Source organism: Ammospiza caudacuta, chromosome Z (assembly GCF_027887145.1).
Source record: "Ammospiza caudacuta isolate bAmmCau1 chromosome Z, bAmmCau1.pri, whole genome shotgun sequence".
NCBI lineage: Eukaryota > Metazoa > Chordata > Aves > Passeriformes > Passerellidae > Ammospiza > Ammospiza caudacuta.
In genome coordinates this window covers 11,741,660-11,756,932 of record NC_080632.1, presented here as the reverse complement: position 1 = coordinate 11,756,932, position 15,273 = coordinate 11,741,660, and the positions used below count along the sequence as shown (strand labels likewise).

Genomic DNA, 15,273 nt, shown 5'->3' with positions numbered 1-15,273 from the left:
AGAAACGTATCATCAGAGCTGTAAGTATCTTACAGAGAAATCAAAGGATCTCACTCTTCTTAAAATTACTAAGAAAGACAATTCTGAGGTATTTTTTATCATCCTATGTAGATTAAATATTTTCAGAACTTGCCAGCTACTGTAATCCATTTTACATTGCATGCTTCATGTGTTTAGATCTTCTATAAACAATTCCAATAAATGACTGGAACTTACAACTTAAAAGACTGCTAGAGTCATGACCACCTGGATTATTTAGATCTAAACCGGGCCACTTCAGGCATTCAATCTGTGCCTAACATACAAAATTACATTACTCTCCAATACCCTGTCTGTCAGTCTGACGAATGTGATGATTTCCTTGGCTTTGAAATCTGCTCATCATAAGAGAAAAGAAGGTCAGGAGTGAAATGAAATAGGCTGATGCTAGAAGATTTTCTGAGAGTCATTTCTTTTAACTGACATTTTTTTTCCTCCCCAAATTATTTTTCTTTCTTCTGGTCATTTGCCAAAGTAATTAGTCAGTCTATTTATCCTAAATTTACACTTATGCACACTTACTCTGTTAAACCTGCTCAAACTTTCAAAGATTAGTAGTTGTGCAATAAAGAAAAATTAAGCAACTCAGTTTACTATCATCTCCTGCTGATCATGGAACCACTAAGCACACACATGACATGTTGTGCAAAAACCCAGTATTTTGCAATTAGGCAATATTGTAACAAGTGCAGACAACTTATGCACATACTTGATGTCACATCTGATGAAACAAACAAGCCTTTCCACTAGTGTAGGAGGATCTTGGAAGAGATTACAATTAAAGAGCCTTGCTACATGAAATTGCTTTTGCAAATAAGAAAATTTGCTTCATATCTTGTGTCAGAAAGTAAGAATTCCTCACAACAGACAAAGCGAATGAGCTGACAGTTCAAAGACAAAAAGACAGTAGGAAAAATGAACTGGTAGTACATGAAGTGTGAAGGATTTGCATTTTCTAAGAGGTAAGAGAGTTTGTTGTGCTTCAAAAAATACCAGTACATGTAGACCTTAAATTATTCACCTTGTGGCATGACAGTCTGGGTCAACCTGGATCCAGCAGTAGGAGCAATGGTGTTGCAGTGGATGTTGTATTTCCGCCCTTCAATTGCAATTGTGTTTGCAAGACCCAAAAGGCCAAGTTTTGCAGCACTGTAGTTTGCCTGACCAAAGTTTCCATATATTCCAGCAGCTGAGGATGTCATAATTATTCTTAAGGGAGAAGAGAAGAAAAAAAATTAAATTATTTCTTCAAGTTATTTGATTCTACACAACAACATTTGCCACCTTTGGCATTATAGTCCCCATATTCCACAAAACCAATAAGAAAATATTATTTGCTAGTTTTGCTATCAGGTAACTAATGTTTGATGGATGGCAAACATCTCACAAATCCTGACACATTGTCAGAGTAGCAGAAAACTAACAAAGGCTTTCTGAGTAATATTGCAACACTATTTTTCTCCTGTACAGAGAAAAATAATTTCATTTCGATCTTCACTGCAGCTGGTATTATTCTCACAACTAACAGATTTCAGCACTCAGAAGAAAATTACTTGACTGAAAATCACTTCCTTTAATATTAACTACCTGGTAATATCTGAAGATCTGTTCTGACAGAATTCACATTTAAAGAATTCTAATATGCATTAAATGCATGACAGAAGAAGACAGGAAGAAAAGTCTTGCTCTTTGCTGTTCCCATTACTGCTTTGGAGGTGACTGAACTGCTCACATGAGAGCTCTAAAACCACGGCAGTTCACAGATGGTTTGAGGCAAGAAAATGCTGTGCTGCAGGTCATATCAATTCTGCAGAAATGGGTGTACACCTTCACTTTTAAAGGAACCCTGTTATGGTTTGACACTAGTCAAATACCACAAAGGTGCCTTGCTCACACTCCCCTGCCAGAGGTGGGCAGAGGAGAGAAAAATTTAACAACAGGTTCATGGGTAGAGATAAGGACTAGGAGAAAACACTCCAAGGGCAAAAGAGGCTCAGCTTAAATGTACAAGTTAATTTATTACTGAGAGGTACAGAGAAGTATAATGAGAAGTAGCTAAGCTCTTTTCTTCCCTCAACCCCTCCCTCCATCCTTCCCACCAACAGCACAGGGAGACAGGGCATGATGGTTTGGTCAGTTATCACCAAGATTTTCTTCTGCTGCTCTGGGAGAGGAGTCCATTCCCTGTGAGGCCATGGGGTCCCTCCCACAGGAGACAGTTCTCCATGAGATTCTCCAATGAGGGTCCACTTCTCACAAGCAGCAGCCATACTGCAGCTGCTGCAAATATGGGTCCTTCCCACAGGCAGACAGTCCCCCCAAAACTGCTGAGACATGGGTCACTCCTTCCATAGGGTGCAGTCCTCTAAGGACAGGCTGCTCCAGCCTGGGACAAGGGCCCTCTCTCTCCACTGGGTCTCCTGCTGGATCACAGCCTCCTCCAGGCGTCTACCTGCTCTGGTGTGGGCACCTCCCTCCATGGGTGGATCTCTACATCCCCCATGGATCCCCAGAGGCTGCAGGGGCACAGCTGCTTCACCGTGGTCTCACCACAGCCTGCAGAGAATCTCAGCTCTGGCAGCTCTTGCCACTCCTTCTACAATGATCTTGCTGTCTCCATGTTGTTTCCCTCACATGTTCTCACCTCCTTCTCGTCTCTGGGCAGAAAAAAATGTGGGTTTTTTTTCAAAACTTTTTTTTCAAAATTTTGTTTTGATTTTCTCCTCCAATCTGTTATCACAGAGGCATTACCATCACCTCTAACTAGCCCAGCCTTGGCCAGCACCATGTCCATTGTCAAAGCCACCAATGACTGGCTCTGCTGGGCACAGTGGGAGCTTCCAGCAGCTTCTCACAGGCCCCTTGTGTGATTTCCCCACTACCAAAAACCAGGCCATGCAAAAACAACACAAAGCCTGATCAGATTCTGTTGAAATCTACTTGAAATCTAAACACACAGCATAGCTGGGATCAACATACATTTAACTTTTTTTATCTGCTTCACTGCCAATAATTTAATTTAAGTTTTTAATTTAAGTGAAGAGAAGCGTTGCAAGTAGTGGTTCAATATGATGAAGAAAAACTACAAACTCTATACAAAGCAGGCATTTTGCAGATGGCACATGTCTACCCATAAACTGCAGAGGCACTCACTACCACTGTCATGTGAGCAAATACAGAAAAGGATACAAGTGAAACATTATTCTAAATGCATGCAACTCTAGAATTAAGCTGTTTTTGAAAAAATAATTTAATTTTTAGCTCCCAGACTTTCACTATCTTCACAGTTCACTTCCCTGGATGAGAATAAATGTTTAGGTCACGGGATGAGAAAATAGCTCACACAGTTTTAAACACATGGGTATGGTTAAGATTAATATAATCAGTGCTTTGATAAGGTTTTTGATAAAATCACAAAAATGGAAAAAAATATCTGATTTCACTGCACTTTTTTTCACCTAACAGTAATACATACCAAAAACATACTAAGAACACTCCCATAACTTTTAAGACAAGTATGTTTGTCCAAAGGGTTAAAACTGACAAACAAAGAAAACTCATGACAACTAAACACCAAAGAAAAAAATCCATGGCCTACAAACAGAACTGCATGTACCAGTCATTTGAATAAGAAGGAGCAGAACAAGAGTCCCTCAAACTGCAGTAACACACAAGTAACAAACATTTCTAACCAGTCCTCATTAATTGACATGGTATTTTTACATAGTTACAACTTCCGTTTGGGAGAGCCAGAAAAATACATTTAAATATATTGGAAAAAAAAACTTCAAACATTTGGCTGAGGAAGCGGAAAGGAGGGATCAGAACTGTACAGACATTTTCACTGCTTTTGCTTCAACCCTGACAAAGTGAAAGAAAAGAATGCAAAACTCCTTCACTGTTTGGTCATGCATCAGTCTGTTATACCCTACTGAAAAATGCAATACAGAACACACATTTTTACCTGCCAAATTTCTGATTTTTCATATGATTCCATGCAGCTCGGGTTACCAGGAACGATCCCCTCAAATGAATTCTGTGAATTATATCTAGAACAAATTAACATCAGTTTAGTAATTCCAGGATTTGTCTCCCAGACTGAAATGCACCATATTTCCTCTTCATAACAAAAATGTACTCCCTTCACACTGTTTTTTTGTTGGAGTTTTTTTGTTTTGTTTTTTTTGGTTTTTTGTTTGTCTTGACAGACAACTTTTCAGTACTTGCCTGAACATACACTGATTATGAAGGGGCTGCCCCCATATACCACCTCTTGTATGGACCTCTTCTGTACAGAATTCAAAAGTATTCAAAATTCCTGCATTTAGACTCAGACCAGAAGCACAGAAGACAGACTCCTTGTAAAGTCTCCTCCACTGACTTATCATCATCTACCACCTCAATGAAGGTTTTGCTTTTTCTTCTGTCCCTTGGCACATCAGTTTCCTTTCCTCTCTGCTTCGTTCTGGGTCTTTTAAGCCTGTTTAGTATTCAGCCACTCAGTGCTGGCACTAGGAATGTTGTGTTCACAAAAACTATTGTGTGTAATTCACATGGCTCTTTTTCTTATTGCATTTGGCAACCCAGAGTGGGAAGAAAAGTCTTTCTTACCCTTTGGAACTACAGACACCTACCACGTGTTGCAGCACAGACCTGGTTTGCACACTGAACACAAGCAGCTTTCCACTAAGCTTGCAGGGCAAAAGGTAAGCCTTCCCTGTCTTTTCTTTCTTGTTCCCGTGGGAGGGATGTACATGTCATCTTTCACACAGAAAGAACATTTGGAAGTTGCTTTAAAATCAACTCACCCCAATCTTCATCACTTATCCGAACAAAAGAACGGTCTCTCAGGATCCTAAAATGCGACATTAGGAAAACAAAACAGATGTAAGATCAACATTTGTTTACACAAAAAGGACAGCACACACTCAAACAGGACAGGTATACTCACCCAGCATTGTTTATAACAATATCTGAAATAAAAAAAAGGTAACTAATTCAATGCACTGATAAAATACAAGCTTGTTTCTATTTTTCTCCCACTTCCAAATATACACACACAAGAACAGTGGACATGTACATCATATTACATATATTCAGTAGCTCCTTGTCCTGATTAATGAATCTATCCTTGAACAAATATTATAACACAAAACTTCTGGACAGGCAACTCTCAACCCAACAGGGACCTCAATGGGACAAAGCCTGAAAGGCAGGCATAGCTCTGAAGTGCTGGCTGCCTAGGAATCCAATATCTGCAGGATGCAGCTATGCTGTACAGTTTTGAAGCCTGCTTTGAATTTCAGAATGCCCCAGTTACGCAGTTTATGCCACCACCTTTGTTGCAGTAGCCCAAATGATAACTAGAGGAACTACAGAGTCTCAAAGCTGATAAAGTGACCAGGATCATAACAATTTCTTGTCAGATATTTAACTGGGTTCCTGTTGGCATTGTTTATGTGTACTTTAAGCCATTTAACCCTGAGTTAAACTCACCAAGTGATTTCAAATAGTGGAAATCACATAGCTAAAAAGAGCTTTAACAGTTACATAAAATACCTTAGGGTTTTCTTTTTTAATTTCTGCTAATGCATGTTGCCCTTATGTAAGCAGAAGAGCTTAAAAACATGCAATATTGCTTTCAGCAACATTATTTATGCTAATTCTATGCAGTCAGTCATAACACTTTGTGCTTTGTGACAGTCATAGACTTTGTGCTTTGTGACAGAAATTGTTAACCATTATTGAAGTTCCAAAATTCTGAAGTGTAGGAAAATACGAAACATATACTAAGCTTTACACCTCCGTTAAAACCACAAAAAAAAACAAAAAAAAAACCCCAAACAAACAAAAAACCAAACAAACAAAACCCAAAAAACCCAAAACAAATAAAAAAAACGCAAACAAAAGTTGATAATTCAGATTAAAAGCTGAAAGCCCCTTATTCAGATTTCACTGACTACAGGCACCAAGAATTGGTGAGTACTAGTGTGGTCAAAATGTATTTCATACACAGGCTGTTAACTGCACTGCTTATAATGGCTTTGCACTTGCAAACAATTTTCTACATGAATTAAGCAACTGTACCTATCCTCCCAAAAGCCTCAAGGGCTGTCCTCACCAGCTTTTCACCATCTTCTACGGAATCTGTAAGAAAAAAGTAAAAATTCTCAATTAAAATTAACTGGATACACTGCACTTCCAGGATATTAACAACTAATTCCACAGATCTAAGAAAAATAAACTACACACCGCCCCAGTGAAAACTAAATTAAAATCCAGCCATTATCTGCATATGGCGTAAAACAAATCCCACACAGCAAATCTAAATGGCACAACATTTGTGACAGCCAGAAAAACACAAAGCAAAGCAAGCAAGAACTATCCATTCCCATTTAGCATCTGAAGACTGCGGATGAACGGCTACTTAATACTTCAATGTTAAAAACTGAGATAAAAGAGAAGGGCAATAGTAGATAAATCTTAATTAAATGAGGCAATTAATGCACCTGCTTTTAGCATCTGTCTCCCCACTCCACATAGTATCACACCAGTTTAATGTATATGTTAATGGTAAGCTGGCAGTAATCTTTCACAAGCAGCATCAGCTTTTCATTTAACATGTCCACTATTCCTACAGATAAAGCATTATACTCATCTGGATAAATAACATACCATAATTAGGTACTGCTTTTCCTCCTTTTGCTCTGATTTCATCAACAACTTTGTCAGCAGCTGAGGAGCTTTTGCCATATCCTTTAAAATCACCTCCAAGATCATTCACTATGCATGACAAAGAAATGAAATTTTTTTTGTTAGCACTCAGACTTCATGGTCTGTCCTTACCTCATTATCACACTGGAGGCTATAAGGAATATTAATAAAGCCTGCTGCATTTGGGATCTTACTGAGAACCACAGATGACAAGAGAAAAATAGTAGGACATACAACTATATTTTTTAAAAGCAGTGCAACATACATTATCCCATTTTCTTTAAATAACATGGAAAACCTTTTTCCACCCCTCCATCATGTATTCAACTTGCTTGCCCTGCCCAGGCTACCTCTGTAATTGTGTTGAAGTTCAGAGATAAAGATCTAGATTATACCCCAATCACAGGCAATTTATTCCAGTCTCTAACTACTGCATGAACCGTAAGCAAGACTTTATTCCTGTTAATAGAGTTGCTAAACTGTTACTAGCCACCACCATCATGGAAGAGACCCAGCTGTCTGAACAAAGTGAGAAGTGCCTTCTCTGGAGCTTCAGATCCTGCTCCTGCGGGGTGAGAGGCCCACCTGACACACACAGCTGGTCCAGGCTGCTCTCCACACTGGGGCACACGTCACTAATGGCAGCTGGAAGGTCATGTTGCCACACTCTGCTGCACTCCTGCACATCCCACAGCTTCACAGAATTACCAGGGGAACAAAAACACTACCAAAAAATCCCATAAAACATTGTATTTGGACAAAGAATTTTAAAAAATTGTAAAAAGTTGTTTAAATGGGTTCAAAATGGAATTGTAAAAAAGCCAGAACTGACTGAATTTACATGCCACAATGGTATTCTGCTAAAGAGTCTTTTGCTATGGTGAATTCCAGCTTTCTGCCTTCTAACTTCTACCCTCTAGAAGCCAAAGTAAAATCCACAAAATATGAAGGATGTTTTTGCTGGTCTTGATGAAAAGCAGCATGCCAAGTCTGTTGTATCATGACAAAATGAAATAGACCCATTTTGTGCCTTTTTTTTAAACTCTCTATGTAAACAGGAACATGGCTAGCAGGACACACAAAATCACTGTATTATCCACATCAAGAAGCCTCATCTGGAATTCTATATTCAGCTTTGTGTGCTGCACTTCAAGAGAAATGTAGAAATATGGCAGAAAATTTGTGAGCAAATAAAAATGCCAAAGTCCAGAAGAAGCGAGCATCAAAAGAGGAGGGACATGTCAAAAAAACCAGAAAAAACAACCAAGCATAAACAAACCAAACACAAAAAATGCCCAGCCTTAAGCAGAAAGTACAAGCACCTTAACACTGATGCAAAAAACAAAGGAGACAAAAATCTCCAAGCTAACAGATCAATATCTAACAATCCAAACATGCAGAAAACACAATTCAAGTGAAAAGAATTAAGGAAAATTTCTAAGTGTAGTGATGTGTTAGGATAGGCAACACAGGCAGACTGCTCAGCCTGAAACATCCATGGTATTAAAGGAAAGCAAATCAGGGACAACACCTGGGAAAGAAGAGTAAACAATTTGGGTGGTAAACATACACAAACCATTCAGTCCTGTTAAAGCCTTACAACTCTACCACAGACAAGTTTATATATGCTTATCCCACACTTCAATAGTAATTTGCTGACAAAAACCTAATTAAATATTTGGTAAAATTTTCAGAGGTGGTAAAGTACCTTAGGCTGAGCACAGGCACTAATGGAGTTGAAACAAAAATGAGTATGCAAGAAAGAGTTGAGCTATTATAGGTTTTAAAAATAGTAACGCCATGACTGTGATAGAACAATGAAAAAAAGCCCCTAACAACAAAATAGAGAAATAACATTACTATATGCCCAAGCTTTACATCATGCAATTTTCAGTTGAAATCACACAGTCAAAAAGAGCCAAAGACTGTAGTGGTTGTAGCAGAGCATAGCTATAGTCTGAATCTTGGAGAACTCCTCTAAGGCTAGGAGTGTGTCACAAAAGAGTAGCAAAAGCAAATCTGAAGGGTGAAACCGTTGGTGCAGAGCACCTGACATCTACAGTACAAGTTTTTTAAACAGTAAGCCAGCTGATTTCTTGTGGTATTCTGGTGTCACAAACCAAGCACACGTGAACAATGTAGGTGTGCTGATAAATTGCATCTTCTAGTCCGTTTTTTAAAGGACTCATGCAATTCAATACCATTTCACTACGCAAACAAAATTACAAATAGGATACATACCAGGAGAGATGCTTCAAAAGCATGACTCTAAACTAAAACAGCAACAAAAGAGCCCTCAGACAGACCAGAAGAAACGGTAGGTCTGGAGATGACACCGGATGCAAGACAAAAGCAAATCAACCTTTCTTCCTACTTTCAACTTTTCCTGATGAGAGGCATGAAGGAGATAAAAATTAACAAAAAACAGTGGTAGCAGGCAGCCTCAGGGTGATGGGAAGAGAGTTTTCCACCTAGGCTGCTCTTGTCAACTTAACCACACCAACAGCAACTCACTCAATAGAGATGCAGGACTGGACAAAGGCGTCATGTTGGGGCCTACTGTTATTCTTCCAACTACTCTAAATATTCCTCCAGAGTATTTGATCACTGGTCTTAACATACCTTTATTTCCATAACTTATAAAAAGGAATTGTTTTAAAGAGACAAGGCAGATATAAGCCTCATATCTGCTTGAGTTTTAAAAAACTAAAGATTATACAAGTAGTTTCTCAACTCTTTGAAGTTAGAATTGTAAGAGAACAAGAGAAATAAATACAAGCATGTAGAGGTAATACTGCAAGACAAGCTGAAGTGTGGTGAAGTTTCCAAAAGGAAACAAGAAGTTGCCCTTACAGTCAATTCTTAACTTACTGTTTAGTTATTACACAATAAGGCCAAGAGATAAAGGAGCATTAGCTGTGGTCAGGCAATAGAATACATTTTCTTTCAGATCATTCCAGAAAGTAAGACCACCACCATCTGCAGAGAGTCCATACAAAATATTTGGACTGATTTAGTGACATAATTTTTGCTGAATAAGAACTCAATGTGAATTATTCACATCCACGGTAAATACAGCAAGTATCAAAGAAGGCAATTAACAGAAACAAAATAAGAAAAAACCCAGATTTTTTTTTAAGTTGTCTACATACATAGTCATTTTCAATCAATAAAGTAAAACCAAACAATTTTCTTGAAATTTTGTAAACTGAGATTGGCATTGTCATTAGAAAACTACAAACAAAAACAGCGAGCAAGGTCTTGTCCATAAATCTCTTTAAGCATTTAATCTTGAACTCATCAACAGTACCTGTACAAATTCATCAATAGGCAGCAAAACTATAAAATCACAGGAACCTTTTAGGCTGGAAACATCTGTGAGGTTAAATCCAACCATTAATGTAACACTGCCAAGTCCAGGAGTAAACCACATCCATAAGTGCCACATCCACACATCTTTTAAACACTTGCAGGAATGGTCATTCAAGCACCTCTCTGGCCTGTTCCAGCACCTGACAACCCTTCCAGGGAATAGATTTTTCCTAAGAGCCAATCTAAAAATGGCAATGCTGACTGCTGGTGAGTACCCAAAATACAACTTAACCTACAGGACTGCCTTGTGATACAGCATTTTTCACAACTAAATACGCCCTGCTAAGGTTCAACCAAGGAACTACAAAACCACCAGAAGTTACTGACAGCTACTTGGCACTGACACCGACACCAGACGGCTCTTCTGTCCCATGAGCCACAGAAAGAAACAATGCTATTGAGCTACATTTCAGTAACTTCTTTCTTGAGAGGCAGTACTATAAGATAACATATTCACAAATTCAAATGGTCATATTGGAAGATTGTGAGCACAATTTACCAAAGACAACACACTCTCTGGCCACAGATTGCAGTAAAAAGTTGTATGCATAATTGGAAGTTAAATCTAAGAAATGATCTAACTCAAACTGGCTTTCCAGCAAAGGTAAGCTCTTGGACAAACTTGGGCAACTTGTTTCATAAGAAAATAAAGCTTAGAGGCAAAATTAAACAGCAAAAGATAAGACGGAAAACCATTAAATAACAAAGGTTACTGTCAAAAAGGGCATGGACTGTCGAATGCAAGCTATCTGAAAAGGCAAAGGTTACTGCCTAGATCAAGTTAGTTAAGATAAAACTTACCAACTACTGAAGCTCCTCTTTCAGCAAAAGCCAGAGCATATGCTCTGCCCAAACCTAATTTTAAAAAAAAGAGAAAGTTAAAAACAAGAGTGAATTTGTTTCCTCAATCACAATTCAGACAAAAGCTACAAAAAATGAATCACATCAAGAAAAATGCACCAATTCAAAACAAATACCTTGCAGGTTCAAAGTAAAACCTTATTTCGCCCAGGAGCTCAAAGTCTTTTATAAGAATAAAATACAAAAGTAAACAAACAGATAAACAATAAGTAGAACTTCCAGTCAAGCAAAAAAAAAAAAAAACCCAAACAAACCACACTTACTCTTCGTTACTGGATTCAGCCAAAGCATCTGGGAAAGCTGTTTGCTGCCGAGTTTGTGCTTGTGATAGAAAAATACACTTTAAAGGGGATGTTTAAAGTTAATTAATTACGCACTAAGTGAATAAGATACTTTCCTAGTTAAAGTTAAAAATTGAAAAAGAAACTGAACAAAATTTAACTGTGACTGAAGATATACTGACAAAATCATTGGGATACAAAGGAATGCCTAATACCTCAGATAACCAAACAGACACATAGTTTGCCCGTCCTAAGAGAAGACTGTAATTTCTGCACTACAAACAAAAGCAAGGGTCTTGAACCTTCACTCTGGCTTAGATTCTAGTTGTATTTTGCATTCATTGCAATAAATCATTTACAGATATACTATCCACTGTAGCAATCAAAAGTTGTTGGGCTTAATGGCACTGATCCTTTTTTTATTCATTAAAAAAAATGGAGATTGAAATGATCAAAAAATCATCAGTCAAAAGAAAGTTCCTCAGAATCCAAACAGTATCTCTTTGCACCTCACTTGGACATTCAAAGCCACTTCTCAAAAAAAAAAAAAAAGGTTGGGGAAAAATAAGAATTGTATATACTGTTTTGAAGCGCACTAATTTCACAGCAATAAGTTGAAAATTTCCTTAAGACTCCCTTAGGCCTCTGCAGCCAAGAGTTTCACATGTGAGGTGCATATACACCCAACTGCTCATACAACCCAAGTCCAAGAAAACCTTTTTTTGTTTTGTTTTGAAAAGCCACGGAGAAGTGCACAAAACTCAGGCCATGCTATATGAGCTTGTCTTCTCAACTGCTAAGCAAAGATTGAACATTTGAGAATCAAAACTAACCTTGAAAAAAAACAAGATAGGTTGACTAAACAATGTCCAACACAGCAATTCACAGAGGATCTCCTCAAAGTGAAAACAAACACTTTTCAGATATGTGCGTATGTGAAAACAGGTACGACTTTGACACAAACTAGTGATTCAGATGTCTAAATAAATTCCCAGCTCTGATCTGTTCACCAGCATCCAGCTGAAAAACAATGCTATTAGTAATGCAATCTAACTACAGTGATGTAAATTAAATAAAAGCAAAATGAGAACTAATCTGTAAATAACAGGTTCTCCCTTAATCTTGGCTTAAATTTAATCAACACTTACTGAAAAGCTGTTGTGAAATAAAACTTACAAGAGGAATTTTCTCTATTAACAAACCATTTTCAGCCTAACCCTATTAGTACAAGGGTCACTGTACACACACTTATGACATGAAACTTTACTCAATGCAATACTTTTTAGAAGCTTTATTACTGCCACAGTGACCTTGTTTTGCTATTATGCAAGATCTTAACCTGTTCTTCAGTGAAACTTACTATATAGGGAAAAGGCCACAAACATAGATGTGGTACAAGCAAAGAAGCAACATTAAAAAACGTGGTCTCAATTATTATCAGGTTGGTCACTTTCAGGTGATGTACATGGACTGTTCAGTGCTTTCCAAAAGTACTTCTTCACAAGACATCACTTAATCTAGGACCCCAAAACGACTCCGCTGGAAACGTGCAGCACCACAAAATGAGAGCAAAACTCTACCGTGGGGAGGGAGGGCAGAACCTTTTCAGAGTATGGCTAAACAAGTTTCCTAAAGAGCTCATCACAAACACAAACTTTGCCTGTCATTCATCCACACTGACAGCCCGTATTTTTGCTCAACCACCAGAGTAGGCAAAGGCCAAAGCGTGGACACAGAGAATAAAAAAAAAAAAAAAAAAAACAATCAAAGGGGGAAGAAACAAATAACAGAAAAACCCAACCAACCAACCCACCCCACGCCATAACAACAAATACAAAAACACTTCCTGGCAAAACCAAGCATTCCACGTTTCCCGGAGGGCTCAAGCCCGCAGACCACCAAGAGCGCAGGCCAGCCCCGCTGCTGGCAGCGGTCTCTCCCCGGCCGCTCCCCGCTGCCCCAGGCCGGCTCCCGGGAGCAGCGGGCCGGGCAGGCGGCAGCGGGTGGGCCGCTGCCGTCAGCAGCCCCGACGGCGCAGGGAGAGCGCTGCTGCAGCACAACCGTGCCAAGCCACACGGCTCACATGCCTCCGACGCTACGTCCAAGGCTCAGGGGGAAGGAATTAGGGTACCAGGACAGCGCTTGGAGGAGGACATCCACTGCTGAGAGGGGTGCAGCGGCGCTGCTCCCCGCGTGTGTTCAAACAGCAGAAAAGCCCCATGTTCGGAGGGGTTCCCAGCGTGGGCAGCGCCGGGCCGGCCTCGGACGGCAGCAGGAGGCACGGCCCTGACCCCTGCACAGCCTTGGCACGGCCAGCACCTCCCCTACAGCCCCGCTTCTGCCCTCTGAGGAAACAATACGCTTTTTCCCCCGAAGCAGGACCGGCTGTCCCCGGGACACCTGCCGGGGCCGCGGGCAGCAGCGGCGGCTCCGCGGAGCCCGCACCGCCCGGGCTTCCCCCGAGCAGTTCTGCCGTCTCCCGTGGGGGCGGAAACCCCGGCCGGCGCTCACCTCCTCCGGCGCCTGTCACCAGCACCACCCGCCCGTCGAACCTCAGCCCCGCCGCTGCCATCGCTCCGCTCCGCTCGGCGCCACCCGACTCCACTGCCCGGCCCCGACCCCAGTGCCCGGCCCCGGCCCGCCCGCAGGAGGGACAACACGGGGCGGGGAGGTGCGCCCAACCGCGCATGCACCAGCACCGCAGCCCGCTGGGAACTGTAGTGTGCGATGGGAAGGGGAAAGGACGGGGAGGGGAAAGGAAGGGGCGGGGAATGGAGGGGCGGGAATGAGGGCTTAGGAAGGAAAGGGGAAGGAGCGGCGAGAAAGGGTTGAGCAGAAGAGAAGGGATATGATGGGATGAGATGACGAGAGGGAGGGAAAGGAGAGAGAGGAAGAGATGGGGAGAGGATGAGATGGGGAGGGGATGGGCAGGGGGAGATGATAAGGAAGATGTGTGCTAATGGCTTTAGAAACAATTCGATGCACAGAAGTATGGGTGTTAATGTCTTTGAAATCGGTCTTAATGTCGCTATTAACTTCAAGCTGCAGGTTTGTTGCAGAGCCAGACAGCTTGACTCCTGAAATAGACAAGGGTCGAGGCATTAAATCCCGCAGGTGTGTGCCCCAGTGCACTCTACCCCTTTATTTGAATAAAGTTGCAGGACTCTTCTGTCTCCTTTATGGACAATGGCTTTTCATAGTGTGATTTTCCGTGCAAAAGGAAGGGATGGGGAATGGAGGAGAGGAGAGGAGAGGAGAGGAGAGGAGAGGAGAGGAGAGGAGAGGAGAGGAGAGGAGAGGAGAGGAGAGGAGAGGAGAGGAGAGGAGAGGAGAGGAGAGGAGAGGAGAGGAGAGGAGAGGAGAGGAGAGGAGAGGAGAGGAGAGGAAGGGTTGGGGGAGGCGAAAGGCAGGGATGTGGAAGAATAAAGGGAAAGGAAGGGAGAGGGATGGGTGGGGAAGGGATGGGGAACAGAGAGGAGGGAAGGAGATGGAGAAGACAAGGGGAGAGGAAGGGATGAGAAGGGTAAGGAAGGGATGCAGAGGGCAAGGAGGGGCTCAGGATGGAGGCAGTAGGGCCCAGGATCAGCCCTGCCTGGCCCTGCTTTCCCAGGCTGGCTGCTGTGAAGGATGGGAGGGAGCGAGCTGTCCTGTCCTGTCCATGTGCCCAGCGAGGCCATTGCTGGGCCAGATTGCCAGATCCTTGCTGGATTGTGAGGCTACCCTGGTGTAAATCATCCTGCCTCCGTTTAAAGCTAATCTACAATTACTTCTTTTATTGTAATATTGTCCATGGTGTGCAATTTTTCTCTCCCTCTATTTGCAATTTCCCAGTGGAAACATTGCTTTCCCAGAGGCCTGGGAACTCTGTTGAGCAGTAAAAGTGCAATACAGCGCCCTTTCTTTGCCCCACGGATTTTGGCTGCCCGTGTGCGGAGGGCAGCGCCTGGGTGCAGCACCTGGGGCCTGCAGGCAGTCCCAGGCCCAGCACAGCATTCCCATGGGATCC

At 41.4% G+C, this 15,273-nt stretch overlaps 1 protein-coding gene across 2 annotated transcripts in view; it reads right to left on the bottom strand.

The window, feature by feature from the left end:
- Positions 1-13,890, bottom strand: part of HSD17B4 (hydroxysteroid 17-beta dehydrogenase 4) — a 62,562-nt gene extending 48,672 nt beyond the window's left edge. The window contains exons 1-8 of one of the 2 annotated variants that reach the window (XM_058823295.1): positions 13,779-13,890; positions 10,927-10,980; positions 6,715-6,822; positions 6,127-6,186; positions 4,991-5,012; positions 4,848-4,894; positions 4,004-4,088; positions 1,061-1,248 (exon numbers count right to left, since the gene is read on the bottom strand). In XM_058823295.1, coding sequence (XP_058679278.1) covers positions 1,061-1,248; positions 4,004-4,088; positions 4,848-4,894; positions 4,991-5,012; positions 6,127-6,186; positions 6,715-6,822; positions 10,927-10,980; positions 13,779-13,839 — 625 coding nt within the window. In that variant the 5' untranslated portion in view covers positions 13,840-13,890. Of the gene's footprint in view, positions 1-1,060; positions 1,249-4,003; positions 4,089-4,847; positions 4,895-4,990; positions 5,013-6,126; positions 6,187-6,714; positions 6,823-10,926; positions 10,981-11,249; positions 11,280-13,778 lie in introns of those variants that run through there. The other variant, XM_058823294.1, reaches the window with a different exon arrangement.
- Between the last annotated feature and the right edge of the window lie 1,383 nt (positions 13,891-15,273).